Here is a 17,374-nt window from a genome sequence, read left to right on the forward strand (position 1 = left end):
AGCGGCCGGCGCAGGTCGCGCTGCCGCCCCGCCCGCACAGTCCCGGAATATTACGCCGCCGTGGACGACTCCCCGTCGTCCGACCGCCATCTGCCGGAGATTGGGAGATGCGGCGGCACGATGATGGGCCTCTTTTCGCCGCTGCCTTCACTACGGTCCTCTTCTTCTTCGCCGCCGGCGGCTTCTTCCCACCGGCGCAGCACTAGCGCCGCCCTCGGCACGTCCACCGGCCACGACCGCTGCTTGGGGCGAATCGGCACCGTCGTCGGCGTGATCATCATCGCGGGCGCCGTCGGCTGATGCTTCTGGGATGCGTCGTCGGCGTAATGAGCGTGCTCCGGCCAGAGCACCTCGAACTCGTCGAGCTCTTGCTCCATTGCGTACGTTGCCACCTCAGTACGTAAGGCCGGCCGGCGGTGGCGTTTATACTGGCAAGAGGGCCTACCGGCCGGCCGAGAGCAGCTAGCCAGCTAGCGCGCGAGACAGCCCGTATTGCATCCTTCGTGCTATATACCGGCTCGGCACGCAGTCCGTATGAACGAGGGATTCCACCGTGTCTGATCACGAAATATTACCGCCATCGACAACGGCCGCTCGTTGGACGAACTCCACAACGTACGTACACCTTTGTGAAAGGGAACCACCCTTTGGAGCGGGGAGTGTGGATCCGGTCCGGGTGGCGCCATCCCGGTGCGGGCGCTCGTGGACGCGGCGCCGGGAACAAAACACACACACGAAAGCTTTTCCCCGCGTAGCATGGAACGTGCCGTGCCGTGCCGCGGCGCCGTCACGGAGCGGGCATGTACACGTCAGTGGGGATGAATTTATGCTTGCCCTGTCCACTAATTAACAGGCTCCCGATGACACCCGCAATTCCCGACCGGTTCGGATGCTGGGCGCATAGCGCTGATACAGTAGTATTGTATTGCTCCTAATTTGGTTCGGACTCCAAACAAAATACGGTTTATGTTTGTGCCTTGTCGATCTGCACGACGATATTAATTACTGCAATGAGGCCACGAAAGCCATAGTTCGAGACAAAAGATTACCAAACATGGAAGAATCGCTGCCGCCGGAACTACCGTTGGATCTCCTGGCGGAGATCCTGTCACGCTGCGACCCGCGGACCGTGGTCCGCTTCGGCACCGCCTGCAAGCTCCTCTGGCGCCACGTGTCCGACCCGGCCTTGCGCGCCCGCCTCCGCGCTCGCCTCCCCGCCGCCGACCGCTTCCTCCTCGGCCTCCTCTACCAGCACAGCAGCCCCGCGCCGCTCTTCGCGGCGCCGTCGTCATCCGGCTCGCGGCACCTGCCCAACGGCGTGGCCTCCAGCATGTCCGCGGCGCTCATGGACAGGCACGAGCCCGTGGCGTCGCGGGGCGGCCTCGTCGTGCTCCGCAGCTGGGAGCGGCCCCTGGAGCTCGCCGTGTGCGACCCTGCCGCCGGCCGCGGCGGCTTCCTCCCGCCCTGCGACGTGCACCCCGACGCCTACGCCTTGCTCCTTCCTCAGGACTACGACGACGGCGACGCCGGCGCCGGCGGCTCAGACGTCGACCCTCGCTTCGAGCTGCTCGTCATGGACATGGACGAGGGCATCCGCACGCAGACCTTCTCGTCCGTGTCTCGCGCGTGGGGCCCGGTGGTCAGCGACGCCGCCACGGGCGGCGGCGTCAGGATCCCCTACGGCTACCGGCAGGTCCAGCCGACGACCACCGTCGTGATCGGCGGCGTCGCCTACTGGCTGTACCGCGGCGGACTCTTCGCGCCGCCGCCACCCACGCGGCACAGCTACCGCGTACTCGCCCTGGACGTGGCCACCGGGCACGCCACGTGGACCGAGGTCCCGGAGCGGTGCCACAAGCTGCGCAGGATGCCGCTCGTCGGCGGATCTAACGAGCCCAAGGAGCTGCTCCTCGTGCCCTACTCGCCGCCGCCATCGCCGCCGTCGAAGAAGAAGGTCGGGCTGCTGGTCTCGGAGCTCATGGCGATTTCCATGTGGGTGCTGGACGACGACGACGGAGGAACGACGTGGGCGAAGCACGTGGTGGTCGACAGGGAGAGGGTGCTTGGGCAGGTGCAGCATTGTCTGTACGGCCCGCTGGCGCTTGCGGTCCGGGCGATGGAGCTGGAGAGCGTCGCGGAGAGGAGCGGCACCGTGGTCATGCAGATGCATGGTGTGGGGATCTTCCTCCTCAACCTGCAGACCCTCCAGGTGCACCAGCTTCAGACAAGTTTGCACGTCAAGTCGTTTGCTAGATACCCGTTCTGTGTGTATGAGCTGGATTTGATCTCCCTGATTCCATCCAAATGATCGTGATTCACTTTTGAGTAGGACCATGTACCCATGTTTATATCAAAAGAATGAAAACAGAAGCAAATTGACTGTACTGATGTTTTCTTTAATTCGCAGCTGCTATGTTCATTCGAAAAACTTTCATAAAGATCCTAGGACCCTAAGGTTATCTTTTGCCATTGTCAGTGATTAGTACTAAACAAGTAAAATCCAAATAGCATAACTACTCTCTACAATTGTTCTTGCACCTGCAGTTAGTAATTGAGTGTGAGGAACTCAGTGAAGGCATGGCATCACACCTGTGTTCATCACCTCCTCGATTGGAGGACTCTGCTGTGCAAACAGTGAGCTATGTCAGCAAGCGACCCTTTGACAATGTTCACACAGACAGAAGACCGAGCCTTGTTAGACTTTGTCCAAAGAATTCCATAAACTGAATTGAAATTAATCCAGTTTTTAATGTTTAACAAATGGTGTGTAAAAGAAGCATATATTGTCTCGCCAATTATTGAAATGGACATTCCAGGTCATAACTATTGAAATCAATATTTCAAGGATCGACAAGCAGTTGAAGCAGAAGCTCAACAGAGTATTGAAATCATGCAATTGTGTAACAAAATCAAACACTAGGGAAAGCAAGAACACTTAAAAGTTACTGTGGTGGCTTCCATAAAAAGTGAAATTAACATTCAGTGTTTTCCAAAATCACAAGAAAAATGTGCAAACGTTGAGCTATATCAGCAAGCGACCCCTTGACAATTTTCATATAGAAGACCAGGCCTTGTTAGACTTTGTCCAAAGAATTCTATGAAATGTAACCTGCAGATAAACTAGTTGATCAACTAAACCCAAAATACCAACACAAACAAGTGCCATGAAATGTAACCTGCAGAGAAATTTGGCGATAAGGCCAACACAGTATTCTAGAATCAGCAACAAATTTTCTTGTAAGCTAAACAATTCAATGTTTACAGCAATGCTTGGTGAAGGACCAACATGCTAAGTACTAAGCTACTGATCCTTGGGGTCCAGTGGCACCAATATAGGCCGAGGAGGCCAAGGCATCTCCAGGTTCACAACTTCTCCTTCTTCATACTCATCTGGTAATTGAAAAATGCCCCTAACAATGGAGGCACCATTTCAAATATGCACTCAATACTATTCAGGGCACTTTCCAAATATGCCCTAAATTCAATATTGATGCACTATGAAATATGCCCACAAAACAAATGGAAGCAAATTGGAACTGCACCATAAAAACCAATTGGATGCACTTTGAAATTTGCCCTTAAACAAATAGGTGCACTTCAGTAACCTGCCCCCAAAATATCACATATAGCAGTATTCAAATAATGTGCCCCAGCATTGCATTATCATCCACAATTGTATTTTAAGCAGTTATAAACTACCAGAGTTCCATCCCAAACAGATTCAGCACTTCACTCTTCCCATCATTCAGATTAGGAACTACAAAATCAAAAGACTGCTACCAGCAGAAACAACCCAGATCAACTAAAATATCAAAATATTCCACTGCCACTCTCAATGACATTGCTGCACTTGTGCATTCTGCATTGAGGCATGAGCTTGTGAGTCCTTTTTTGAACTTGATTTGCTCGTAGTCGGATTCGAAATTCTCCTTTTCTTGGCTGGCATTTCTTGTCCAGTTTGTGAATCTTCATTGTTACTACTTAGTTTGCGAATTAACCTACAGCACATCAACACAATCAAAACCAATCTTAGTAATACAAATGTTTTTGCATTTAACCGAGACAAATTATACTGAAAAATATGTCTTTGTTATCCAACAGAGAAAACATGTTTTTCTATTTTTTATATCTGAAAACTGAGAACTGAAAACAAAATCAGAACTGAAATGCTCAATGTATTATTTAAGGCAATTCAGGCCAGCCATTCAATTCCCTGAAAATCAAAATGCGGTGGCCGGTAGTTCAACTGACCAAGATGAGATCTACTCCTGCGTTCTGTACAACCATATAATAGCGAGCAACATCAATATTACTAGCAAGAGGCATGACATGGGCTAATTAACTTAATGCGTAGTACTATCTGTGAGCATTTTAAATATGTATCTGTGATATATGACAGTGGAATGGAAGTTGTTGCAGGAAGCAGATCAGATCAGTACAATATATAAAACCTTGATAGCATCCAATCTACCTTTGGAAGTTTTTGATGCTGCCGATGCCATGCATGCTAGAACTACAGAAACTACCGGAGAATCCAGTACTAACAGGTCAAAAGTAAACACTAAATAAAAGGTCAAAAGTGCAGCAAGCAAGTGGAGTTATTAATCTAACAGATGTATAGCAGTAAACGAATTGTTTGCGCGCAGCATTGCATTTAATTAAGGTGATACAGCTGAAAGAAGACCAAAGCCAGTCCAAGACCACTTTAGCCAGTGTTTGTTATAAAATACCCCTAGTCATGGTGATTACACTGACTAAAATAGAGAACATTGGCGAAAAATTTCAGAAAAAAATATGGTGGTTGCTGGATGTCACTTACAACTGCAAGAAGATCATCTCTGAGTTGAGAGGCAAGCTCCTTCTTAATAAAAGTGCAGACAGCACGAACAGCATAGGGGTATGCATCTGGCATCATGTACGAAACAGAATCAGAGAAAAGGCAAAGAACGTCTACTGATCCTTAGGGTCCAGTGGCAACCAATATAGGCCGAGGAGGCCAAGGCATCTTCAGGTTCACAACTTGTCCTTCGTCATACTCATCTGGTAATTGGAATGGAAGGCTGAAGTCCCCAGTCTCAATGTTCAAAGCGATCAAGTGAGGGTTCAAAATCAAACTGTTTTCTTCTGCTACAGACGATAGTGCGAGATCTTCGACAAAGTAGCTCTTGTACTGCTCGCATTCCCAGTTTTTAGGGGTTTTCACGAACCTATAAACCCACACTGTAAGAACGCCATCTTCACGGACAAGAAGTGCAAGGCTCCCATCCCTGATCTTGGCAAGAAGATGCGCTGGTACTTTATCAACCCTTGTCTCAAAAGGAAGTGCAAGCCTTGACAGGGCATGCTCGCCATCTAGACTGATAGATAGGATGCAATCATTAAAAGATAAGAGATGCCAATGTTCCTCTGCAAGAATTGAAGGACTGCGGATCTGCAATCTAGACTGGGGGAGACGGAACCTGACGGGCTGCGAATGCCCCATCCACCTTGCAGGACCGGGACAGAGGTGTGAGCTGCATATCCAAGCACAATCTGTTCCCAGCACAGAGGATGTGCGTCTGGCAAACAAAGCCATTACCAACCGATCGCCTGTTTTCGTTTGTACTAGTCCGGCAGCCAAAAATGTGTGCAGCACAGGAGGTTCTATGGTTGGAAGATGTATCTGATCACCATTCATTGGGTTAGCGATGATCATGTCTCCAATTGTTTCATCATACAGCAGGACTTGTCCAAATCTTGTATCCAGAACACGGAACCTTCCTCTGTCCAGAATCGCATCAAGTGCGACAACAACATGCTCCATGGGGGCGGTGGCTGCTATTTCCACTGTTTCACAATTAACTGCTGCAACAAGTGTCCGGACTGAGTTCTGTCTTTCATGGCAGTAAGCTCTTGCGAAACCAATGGCTGCAAGCTTCCGGTAAAACCACTTGCAGGTAAATGCCAGGTGCATTATATCAGACATTGTTGGAAGCCTCAGCACTATGGAGTAAAGTACTTCATCAGGTAAATATTTATCCATTTTGTCCAGAATGCTCAAACCCTACAGAAACATCGCCAATCGATATAAAATTCATACATGTGCGCAATCCATTTTGTCCGGAATGCTCAAACCCTACAGAAATATCGCCAATCGATATAAAATTCGTACATGTGCGCAAATTCAACTAGTGCTTACCTCTGGCCCTTCTGCGGAGGAAGCGACTGCTAATCTAGGAAGCGGTACAGGCCACGCCATCGATTCAGCACGCCACTCCGGGTACAGTAGGTGAAGGTGCACTGAAACCACCAAAATAGGAATTGGAAGCACATTAATATCAGAAACAAGAACAGCCATACACATATATATGCTGAAAAGCTTAGTACAAAAATTACTTGTGCCAGCAATTTGGGGCGTAAGGTGTTGGTTTATGCCCTAACCTGCGGTGTTGGGACTAAGAAGTACTACATCGACACGATCATTGCTTGTAGGAAGGTCCACGAGGAGTGGTGTGAGCTGTCCATACTGGCCTCCCCTAACACATATTGCTGCATGTAGAACATCATTATCCTGTTGCAAGATCATTTGCATTGTAATTACTAGACTGTTTGAGTTCAGTCTGATGTTAGACCAAGCCATTTCATTGATGACGCCATCTAGATCAGCTTTGACGTAACGTATAATCTTGGACCCTTCACCCTTCCACTGCACCTTGGTGTGCTTCTGGAGTTGCATAAGCTGTAATCATAGTGCACCATCAGTAGAAATCGCCTCCTGAGAACTAATCAACCAGTTTGAATCATTCTGGGGCAACGGAACTAAGGTCTAAGAAGCTTACCGAATCAATCCTATCTGCGGTGTGGACAAGCGAGGGTACGACCTCCACGCCCCAATGGAGCATGGTGCTCCCGTCGTTTTCCCCAACAACCACATCGGCGTAGCGGTAACTGATGGTGGCGCGGAGGAACCCGCCCAGTCGACTTCCGACGAGGAGGTCGCCACCCGTCTGAAGCAACTGCCACGGCATCTCAGGTGGAGCGACCTCATCCACCCGGTCGCCTGGATCACGCGCGGCCTCTGGTACTTGTCGGCGACGACGTACCGTCCGTAGGCGCCGCGGAGGAGGAAAGCCCGCTCGCCATACGGGTCCGTCAGATGCTCAAGTGCCCACACGGTGTGTGGCGCTTCGCGCAAGCCCGATAGCTTGATGCCTCTCCCGTCCTCGTCGGCGGCGAGGTACACAGTGCGGCCCCGGTGACCGCTGCAGCGCCAGTGCAGCCGCACGAAGCGCGCACCCTGGGGCACCACTGCCTGCATCTCCACGATGACGACGGACGGAAGTCTGTTGCAATGTTGCTTGGGGCTTGGGGTTCTTCTCTCAATTCGGTTGGGGGAAGCAGTGAAGGGGAGGAGGAAATGCCCAAGAGAAATTCGGTTGGGGGAAGCCGGGAAGGGGAGGAGGAATCCCCAAGAGAGAGAGAGAGAGGCGGGCGATTTGGAAGCGGGAGGGAGCCAGCCAGCGCCGAGCCAGGGAGGCAAAAATCTTCTCGAAGTGCGATTTGTGGGTCCCCACAACCTGGCATTCCGGCGGCCTGGGGCGGTGGGGCCAGCTAAGCCAGCCGCCGCTAAGCCTTGGCACCACCACGGGCCCTTCCGTGGCGTAGGAGGGGCGGCCCATGGTGGCGTCGCTGGGAGCGACCAAGGGGGGCTTTGATCACTCATGGCTGAAGAAGCAATTAGACTGGTGGAAGCCAACGCCGCCATAAAAGCTTGGTGCGAGTTTGCAGCGAGAAGGGGGAAGTACCAGTTTTTGGAGCAAGAAGGGGGAAGCTTGGTGCGAGTTTTGGGACTATGGAGAAGCAGGAGGACTGAAGGAGGAGGAGAGAATTGACGTGTACCACTAGTTTTTCTTTTTTCTTTTTTTTTCTTGTTTAGAGAAGATTAGTCATTTTTTAGGACAACGAATTATACCTTTTTGAGAACAACAATATGATTTTATTGATTCATAAATTTGATTTTATTTATACAAGGTGGAGGGCGCATCATATGGGTCTTTTACTTTCCTTTTTTCCTGACACCGGATCTCACCGGCGTGCATGCACCGCAATAAACTCTAACATCATCATTCCGAGAGGATGACAAGAATCTAGTCCGTTGCTCTGTGGATTCCAGCCTCACAGATGAACTCGAGGAGAATCGGAGTCCGGAACACCATCTTGAAGACAAAACAACACCTCCGCAAGGACCACACCAACTTCCACACGTCTCCTGACGGAATGAAGCACCACCGGAACGTGGCCGAGGCGAGGAGACCTTATTCCATGCCAACGGCCGCCCTACCAAAGCGATTAGACAGAAAAAACTATAGCTCTCACCGGTACATCGTGACCTTCTTACACACACCCTACCGGTGGACGAGGAGAAAGCCGACAATCTCCCGGATGATGCCGGAGATGAAACCCTAGATAGGTTTTCTAAGGAAGAGAATCGGTGGCCTTGTTTCCGCCACTGGATTTCAATGGCTCTCCATGGACAAAGTATTCTGATTAAATTTAAGAAATTTGGTTGATGGTTTAGTAGGTGGCACTTTTTTGTTTTTAAAGCGTCCCCTGAAAACCGTTTGTTTTTCTAGTGAGTACATTTTTCAGATGTTCAAATTAACCGCGAAACGAGATGTTCATATGCAGGTACAGCGATTTGGCCGATCAGTCCACTCACAACATTTTTTCAGTTAAAAAAAATGCAAGCAAACATGCATGCACGCGCACATTCTAAAATATAAAACATGTCTTTCGAATCTTACTTCTCTTTCAAGATATTATAATCACTTCTTTATATAATAAGTGGATGCACCATAATATCTTTCCACCAATATTTTATGAAGCTTAATATCCACAAACCACATGATGGCCTACGTGATTACAGTATCTTGTTGATGCATTTTTTTTAATATGATGGAATAGTTACCAGTTTTTTTTGTTAATGGTTTGAAATTAAAATTCACAAGCAAACGTGATAGGTCTTTGGATCAAAAGTTATTGCCGACTTCGCTCATTTTTTATAGTTGGATCAAAAGCTAATGATTCAGTATGGATGCTACATAAGACAATGAACAATATCTTCTCACTGTTGTCATAAATCGATTTGATCCTCAAACACTTGATCGTCGCTTGTAAGTGACGAAATCACCACTGGTTTAGCCAAAACACTCCGAGGAGAGAACGTATTAGGTGTTCCTAGCCTCGAGATGTACCCGGTGCTCCAAAAACAAAAGAATACTTTCTAAAAAGTTGCAAAAAATGCTGAAAATAAAACAGCACATAGAAAGATCATGATTCTATCATGGCACAGATTTTGAGATTATAATTTGATTCAGAACCGAGAATCGAAAAGGATAATTTCTTTGCTTATGACAACAAACACTAAAGAAGCTTAGGTTACCGTTGTGGGTACAGAAAAAAGGAACACCAATAAAGTGAATATTTAAATATTAAAACCAATGTGAAATACGGTCGGTTCTAATTCGAGACATCTCATGCTTTATTGCAGAGTGAGCCAATTATAGCTACTCCCTCCGATCCATATTAATTGTCAAAATATTACATGTATCTAAACGGTTTATAGGCAGTGGCGGACCCAGGAACAAATAAAAGAGGGGGCTAACTTATGATACACTCAAAAAAATTCTAAATGATAATAAAATTGCACTGTACTAAAAGTACTCAATCAACGGCCCAAACACTTCAATTGTCTCTAAAGCAATAAAAGTTAATCTAAGGACATTTCAAATGAGAATGACAACATGTAGTAATAAGATTAAAAGTAGAAATACAAAACATACCACTAAGTTCTGACGATGGCTCTGGGTGGCGTCTGAAAACATTTATCGCTCAATGCATGCTCGATTATTAAGCTCAATGTGTGCTTGTTTATGCTCTGCACTACTAAAATCTTGTAATCTTGGATAGAATCTCTCCATCTAAGTTAAAAATAATCTAGTTAGACCTCGAACAACAAGTATTGATGGTGGATCATGATTCATGAATCACTCAAAATTTCTAATGCAAACACGAACCAAAAGCGATTAGGAACGGGGTTGGAATCAGCCAATCAGTCCCTGTAGCCAATAAGGGATCCGCCTGCACCTCGTCGTGTGTTGTGCAGACGGCTGCCTGTGGTTGGGATAGGTGGCTAAGGGATTTGAGGATCTTAGGGCTGGGGTGGCGGCCGGCGGCTTCTGTTTCTTCGTTGCCTGAAAATTGGGAAACAGGGCAGGCGGGCAGAGAGAAGACAAGGAGCCGCGGGAGTGGGTCGATTAGGCAGATCGATCGACGGAGCGTCGTGATGTGCCTGGGCTGCCCGTGGCGTGGCCTGTACGATGTTGGGCTGGAAGAGTGGGGGTGCTACGCTGGGCCTGGATGGATGGGCTATGCAGTCCGGAGTCAAATACATGGGCTAAAAAAATCATATATCTTGTATCAACTAGCTGGGCTGGACCCGTGCTACAGCCCGGATAGCACGGGCCGTAGGCCTGTCCCTGTTTGTAGGCATAGATACATTCATATTTGTACAAATTTGGGACAATTAATATGGATCGGAGAGAGTACAATATCTGTTGAGCTGTAACACTGTAACAAACAGTGACTCCTTTTAAGTCTGGATTCTGTCGTCTAATCACTCCGGCTTGTCCTCTAATCCTGTATAACTCAACATCCAATTACACACGCAATTAGAGCTTAAGAACCTCTTAAATGAAACGTCCATCCTAAATGAGCTAGCCAATAACGGGCCAATTCGAACAGATCAATTGGTTAAATGGGTTGATCTCTCACATGTATACCAGAACTTTGTTGCAGCATAGTTGGAAGAAATCGGTGCTAGCACTTGGATATCTGGAGTTTCATGTGCCGCAAATGCAAAAAATCGACCCTTTGTTCCATGAACCGAAAAGAATAGACGGAGAGGACACTAAACATAATTTTCAATTTTCAGTCTGAAATATGTTTATGATAAAAACATACTGAGAATAAATAAAACATCTATAGTGTAGTACACCTGAAATGCAATCATCTTAATTTAGAGTCGTAAATGTTGGTAAATTGTTCTATAAAATTTGATGATGTTACAATTTTCCTTTTGCCCATCTTACTTGCATGCATCCATCCAATATGTTGTATGTTGTGATGCTTATTGCTCTTAGTAAACTCCACCTGTAGTTAATGCCTTGCATGTACAAAAGAAACAGAAGAATTGATCGAACCACAGGTTTTAATGTTCAATTTCCAATTAAAAAAATGCAAGCAAAGATGACCATTTGGTTGATTATAATCACGCATTTTCCGTTGCGTGGGCGGGCCCTCGACCTGAATCAATTAAGCAGAGTAACGCAACACAGAGAGGCGAGCGCCTGGTCGGCCAAACGGACCGGAGCTCGGCACGACCAGAGGGGTCTAGACAGGTCGTGAAGGAGGGTGCCAAGCGCGCACGCATTTCCCTTGTTTGCAGATTACATCTGATAGATAAACACGATTCCGACTAAAATACTGATACAGCATACAATTTTACACCTATCCGATCGATATACTGCGTTGCGTTGCGCACGATGCTTAATAGGTCGATTCCCTTGAAAAAAGCAATTAATAGAACTCTTTTTTTTTTTGAACCGATAGATCGGCGACTTGGCGATACACCAAAGAACGAACGAACAAACAAACATGGAAGAACGATACAACATGGAAGACTTGACTTGGCGTCATGAAGTTATCTTTTGTTTTAGAACGACCTTTTTTTTCCTAAAAAAAGATCAACCATTTTTTTAAGGTAACAACCTTTTTTTATAGCGGGATTTAGGGGAACAACCTGTGTTATCTGCAATCGAAAGTGTGTATTTCAGTCAAATGGGCCATCGCTGGAAAGGCCTACACGTACGACTTAACACCCCAGAATGAGCCTAGTGGGCCCGCATATATTTCCGCAAAATGCAGCCCATCTTTAGACCGCCCGTGTGTTTCATGAGATGCGTCGGAGTAGTATGGGGAAAAAAATGTTTTTTCTGGTGTGAGGATCAACAAAAAAGATTCTCGAAAAGGAGGGTGAACAAAACAATGGACATGATCGGTCATGTGTTTCACAGTGTTTTGGTACCAAAGCATGCTTCACGAGAGTTCGTCCTGTTTTGTAGACGCTAGTGCATGTTTTTCTTGGCTACAGCGTTCGCTCGTGAGTAGTCAGTCACACGTTGTACGTACGCATGGTTTGTTTTTTCTTCTCCCTGTTCCGACTCCCTTCGCATTCTATTCCAGTGAAACTTCTTCGCTGCCACGAGACTGTTTACACTTTTCATGCATACACAGACGAGGCTGTCCGTCCGGCCGGCTCGATCTCTCTCGCACGTGAGACCTGACCGATCGACCCAATGAATAGTCCACCGTGCATACGCGCGATTTTCTAATGTATCCGTTTTTAAAAAATGTTTAGATACATGTAATATTTCGACAACAATTTAGAATCGGAGAGAGCGGGTAGCTAGCGCCCAACGCCAATTTGGCAGCTACCACGTAAAAACGTACGTGCGTACGTACAAGACTGTGGTACACCTTTTCTTACTGCAGATCGTGGATGGATGAAAGCGTGATGTGTTTTCTCTGTAAAGAAACGGAGGATTCCTTTGTTGGGTGACGCGCGCCGGCCCATGGCGGCATGTCTCTCCGGGCCGGTACGTATGTACAAGCAACGTTAACGCGCACATGGCGTCGCTGCACGCCGTACGTGAATAAGCTAAAAGCGATCGTCGACGGGTCACTTCAGCCCTCTCTGCTTTTCCAGTCAACTTTCAACCACACCGATCCCCGACACCGGAGGGCCCGCCGGCACCGTCTGATCAAGTAATCAGGTACGTATCTTTTGTCACATCACCTGAGGGCTGGAGAGGGAGGTGTCACCGCCTGAAGAACTCGATCCATCGGCCATTTGGCCGGATCGGAGCTCAGAGTGGCACAGTGCATGCATGCATGCATGCACGATCGATGAACCTTTGAAGCCATCATGCATGCATGGCCTCGCCCGGCTGCTGCGCATCACACGAACGAGCCCTTCACACCTGATCTGATCGTGCCGTCCCTGTAGAGATCGGGCGATCCACATGCGCGCCGATCTGTCTTTGGAAAATTCAGGGGAGGAGAGGAGGGGGTACACTTGCTGGCTTGCTGCATGCGTCTCTAGCTAGTTAGTAAATGCTTTGCTCCAAAAAATCCACTGCTGTTCCTGTTCCTGTACGTACATGTCTCCCGTGTCTGACCGATTCTACTAGTAGCTACATGGTGCATTTACTAGCTCGATCTCCATGCACATGCATGCACGTACTTATGGAACGTATCACTTCACAAACAGTTCTATCTTAGCTACTCCACTAGTCTTCTCGTTGTGGCAACGTTTAATCATCTTCGATCAACGAGTCTGCTGACTTAGTGCTGACTTCTGACCAAACCAACTAGTAGTACATGCATGCATGAATTAACCGCCTCACGTGCACGCTCCCACCAAAACACCAGTCATAATTCGGAGATGCAGTATGTGCATGCGGTGCCGCCCAAGCCACTAGTAGTGCTAGACGGAATTAACCAAGGGCCGGCCTATGCACGGCTACGCTCAGCCGATCGGCCCACAGTCCCACACAACACAAGCACAATCAAACGATCCGTGCGTAGCGTGATGACCGATCGGTCGATTTGTGAATGAGCTCGTATATGGTTCTTTCTTCTTTGGAACTTCGGATGTTTTCCGGCTGTGCGGCGTTTCTCTGCCGCTGAGCAGCGGGTCCGGCCCGGCCCGGGAGGATCGATCGAGAGAGGTGGGCATTGGCAACAGCCGATTTCCATTCCTGATTTCCCCGACACCGCACGCACGCACGCACTGTTTTCTCCCCTAGCTCTCTTCTGCAAACCCGTACGGGCGCATGCAGGCCCCAGTCCCGTCACATCAGATACTCCCCTCCGTCCCCACCGCCCACATTAATAAGCACGCTCTGCTTCTTGTTCTCCCCTCGAACCCTCTTCGCTCTCCCGAACACCGAAAGCCCGAGCCGGCCTCAAAAAGCGAAACCCCCTCCCCCGTGCGCGCGTGTCAAGGACTCAAGGCAGGCAGAGCACGTACCACGAAAGCAAGAAAAGCCAGCCGTCAGCCATGCCAGCCTCCGGCCCCGTCGCCACGCTCCTCATGTCCCTGATCCTCTCCGCCACCGTGGCCGTGGCCGGCGCCATGATGGACCCGGCGGAGCGCGAGGCGCTGCTGCGCGTCATGGAGGCCGTCTCCTCCGACCGCGACTGGCGCTCCTCCTCCTCCTCCGCCGACCCCTGCTCCTCCCCCTGGCCCGGCCTCGAGTGCAAGCCTGCAGACCCGACCACCAAAGGGCCTTCCTCTTCGTCTCCGGCGCCGGCAACTGTGCTCCTCCACGTAACGCGGCTCGACTTCGGTGTCCCGCCGAACCCGACCTGCAAGGCCACAGCCACATTCCCATCCCACGCCTTCCTCCCAAGCTCCCTCCCTCACCTCCGCTCCATCTTCTTCGTCTCCTGCTTCAACAACCCTTCTTCCCCGACGCGCCTCACCCTCCCCCCTGCCGCCAACCTCTCCTCTTCTTCCTCCCTTCTCCAGCAGCTCGGCATCCGCTCCAACCCTTCACTCTCCGGCACGCTCCCGCCGCAGCTCACATCACTCTCCAATCTCCAAGTTCTCACTATCTCCCAGAACTCCCTCATCCGTGGCGAGCTCCCTGAAAGCATCGGCAAGCTCAAAAACCTCGTCCACCTCGACCTCAGCTACAACTCCCTCACGGGTTCCATCCCGAGCACCATCAGCCAGCTCCGGAATCTAGCCGGGCTCGACCTGAGCTACAACTCCTTCTCCGGCCCAATCCCGGCCACCCTGGGCAACCTCTTACAGCTCCAGAAGCTCGACCTCTGCTCCAACAACCTCACCGGCCCTCTCCCTTCCTCAATCGTAGCGCTCAAATCCCTCACCTTATTATCCCTCAGCAACAACGGGCTCAGCGGGGGGATACCGGCGGGCATCTCGGGGATGCGCGAGCTCCAGTACCTGATCATGGAGAACAACGCGATGGCGGGCCTGCCGCTGCCGCCGGAGCTGGGGAAGATGGCGCGGCTGCAGGAGCTCCGGCTCGCCAGCTCCGGGTACTCGGGTCCCATCCCCGACACGCTCGGGCTGCTGTCGGGGCTCACCACGCTCTCGCTGCAGGATAATAACCTCACCGGCAGGATCCCGCCGGGGCTGACACGGCTGAAGCGGATGTACCATTTGAATCTGAGCAAGAATGGGCTTGATGGGGAAGTGCCGTTCGACGGGAAGTTTCTGAGGCGCCTTGGACGGAACCTCGACCTCAGCGGTAACCCCGGGCTGTGCGTGGGTGACCGGGCTGTGGATGTCAAGGACGTTGGCGTCAGCGTCTGCCATGGCGGCGGCGGCGGCGAGAGCTCTGACGCCGCGGGGAGCTTGGTCTGGCCTGGGCTGCTGCTCAGGCTTGCCGCCTCCGTGTTGCTCTGCTGCTGCTGCGTCGTCTTCTTGCTCTGAAGTTCTGCGGGATCGGGGATTGTTTGGTCTCTTTCTTGTGCGTAATTGCATTGATAGCTCTCTGTTAACCTGTATCTGTATGTAATATGTTGCCGATTTGTGCAAAGCCACGGCATTGCGGCCGGCAAGAATTCTCAAAGTCCAAACCGGTGGTGCTACTACGGCTGATATCGATCGCATTGGCACGCGCGTGGACGCCCATTAAGCGTTTTGTCTCGTGGCCTTGTTAAGCTGGGCCCCGGCGGTCAACGAAAGCCACCAGTGACTGGATTGCTAATCATGGCGGCTTCCCGCCTTCCTTCCTACGCTCTGTCTGTGTCCGTGTGGACTGTGGTGTGGGGCCCAGCTGGCAGTAAAGCCTCGCTTCAATTTGCATCAGTTTTTTTTCAGGGTTTTCAGTCTCCGCTCTCTGTACCATGATGTGTACTCACTCTGGCTTCACGCGTGCATGCTTGCCACGGCCATTCAATCCTAGGACTAGGACGGCCCTCCGGTCGGCGTTTCAAAAGAGTCTAATATCTGAGTTTAATTTTTAAAAAGTTTTCCTTCCTAAAAAAAGTGAATTAGCACTTCTAAATTTTTAAGCAAGTATGACCTTTTTGATGGGGTTTTCAAAACACATGAACAGAAAAAAAACGGTTTTGCTATTTCTGTGACGACCGAGAAATAACTATTTTCTTAGTCGATGATAACAACCTTTTAATTCAAACTTTGAGATTCGTGTGTAAGATTAATGTTGATCCGATGAATACGAAAATCTTAATTGGATGGCTACGATTGTTGACTGAGAAATAACTATTTTTCAATCGACTGAGAAATAGACACTACCAAAAAACAGGATCAAATACCATGGCATGCTGTTCTCATAAGAAGAAGAAAAAAAACAGTATTAAAATCTCTAGTTATTTGATTACATTATCGGCAAAACAGATAAATTGTTGGCGATTATGTGCTTGAGCATAGTTGTCATAGATTTTTTTTTTCAAAATGTTGGACTTCATGGAAAAAAATTCTTTGAAACCGAGTACGAAGTGAACCATATAAAAATTCCTAAACAAACCTAGGCCTACAAGTCTCGTTGAAAAAAGAATCTAGTCCTACAAATTTCTTTGGAGTTCCTAAAGTTTAGTGCAAAAAGGGGGTCAAACTGTAAAAAGAAAAATGCCATACAATCACCAGGGATAAAAATGCCTAGACGTACAATCATTGAAGCCTTTGTTCATCCGGAGTGAGACATGCATGATGCACGAACTGTTGATAAAAACATGAAAGGATAAGAGACTGACCAGGTTAGTGTACCAGCCTACGAGGTCTAGAGAGAAGCTATACTCCATAGGGGCATGGCGCAAATTAGACCACTGTGCGAGAGAACTGATGTGCCAAGGTAAAGAAGAAGAAAAAAATGGGGGTGTTTCACAGACTGTCCAGTGCAGCTGTCGGCTGGAATCGCCTAACAGCTGCATCGTACTAGTACCAACTTGTGTGAAGTGATGTATTGTCAGCATTCGGAGATTTTAAATCAGATGAACAATGCTTTATTCAGACCGTTTAGGGAGTTTACCGTCCACTGGAAACGATCGGGTGAATTTGTGGGAGAAGGGTTTAAATCGACGGTGGACCTGGGAAGAATTTCTCATCCCTTGCGGCGTTCAAACTGGGCCAGCCAAGCCACCCACGGACAGCCAGTCATCTTTCACGGCTCTTCCTCCACACGGACCAAACGGTGGAGAGCGTCCCGAAATAGCGAAGCATCCAGTCGGAGCCTCGGACCGCCATGCATTGCATGGAGCTCTTTCCCTTTCGCGCTTA

At 49.2% G+C, this 17,374-nt stretch overlaps 3 protein-coding genes across 3 annotated transcripts; 2 read left to right on the forward strand and 1 right to left on the reverse strand.

Moving 5' to 3' along the window:
* Positions 1–632: 632 nt before the first annotated feature.
* LOC112270969 lies at positions 633–2,400 on the forward strand. Its single transcript, XM_024459769.1, has one exon. It carries the CDS (start codon positions 1,055–1,057, stop codon positions 2,306–2,308), a length of 1,254 nt encoding a protein of 417 aa, XP_024315537.1. The 5' UTR covers positions 633–1,054; the 3' UTR covers positions 2,309–2,400.
* Positions 2,401–3,546: 1,146 nt separating this feature from the next.
* On the reverse strand, positions 3,547–7,853 carry LOC104582606. The gene is made up of 5 exons (XM_010232826.3): positions 6,819–7,853; positions 6,421–6,718; positions 6,179–6,279; positions 4,820–6,043; positions 3,547–3,998 (listed from the first exon to the last, which is right to left on the reverse strand). Exons 1-4 carry the CDS (start codon positions 7,005–7,007, stop codon positions 4,961–4,963), a joined length of 1,671 nt encoding a protein of 556 aa, XP_010231128.1. The 5' UTR covers positions 7,008–7,853; the 3' UTR covers positions 3,547–3,998; positions 4,820–4,960.
* Positions 7,854–14,011: 6,158 nt separating this feature from the next.
* LOC100843340 (piriformospora indica-insensitive protein 2) lies at positions 14,012–15,733 on the forward strand. Its single transcript, XM_003565958.4, has one exon. It carries the CDS (start codon positions 14,162–14,164, stop codon positions 15,563–15,565), a length of 1,404 nt encoding a protein of 467 aa, XP_003566006.1. The 5' UTR covers positions 14,012–14,161; the 3' UTR covers positions 15,566–15,733.
* Positions 15,734–17,374: the final 1,641 nt, after the last annotated feature.

Source organism: Brachypodium distachyon, chromosome 2 (genome assembly GCF_000005505.3).
Source record: "Brachypodium distachyon strain Bd21 chromosome 2, Brachypodium_distachyon_v3.0, whole genome shotgun sequence".
NCBI classification, from domain to species: domain Eukaryota; kingdom Viridiplantae; phylum Streptophyta; class Magnoliopsida; order Poales; family Poaceae; genus Brachypodium; species Brachypodium distachyon.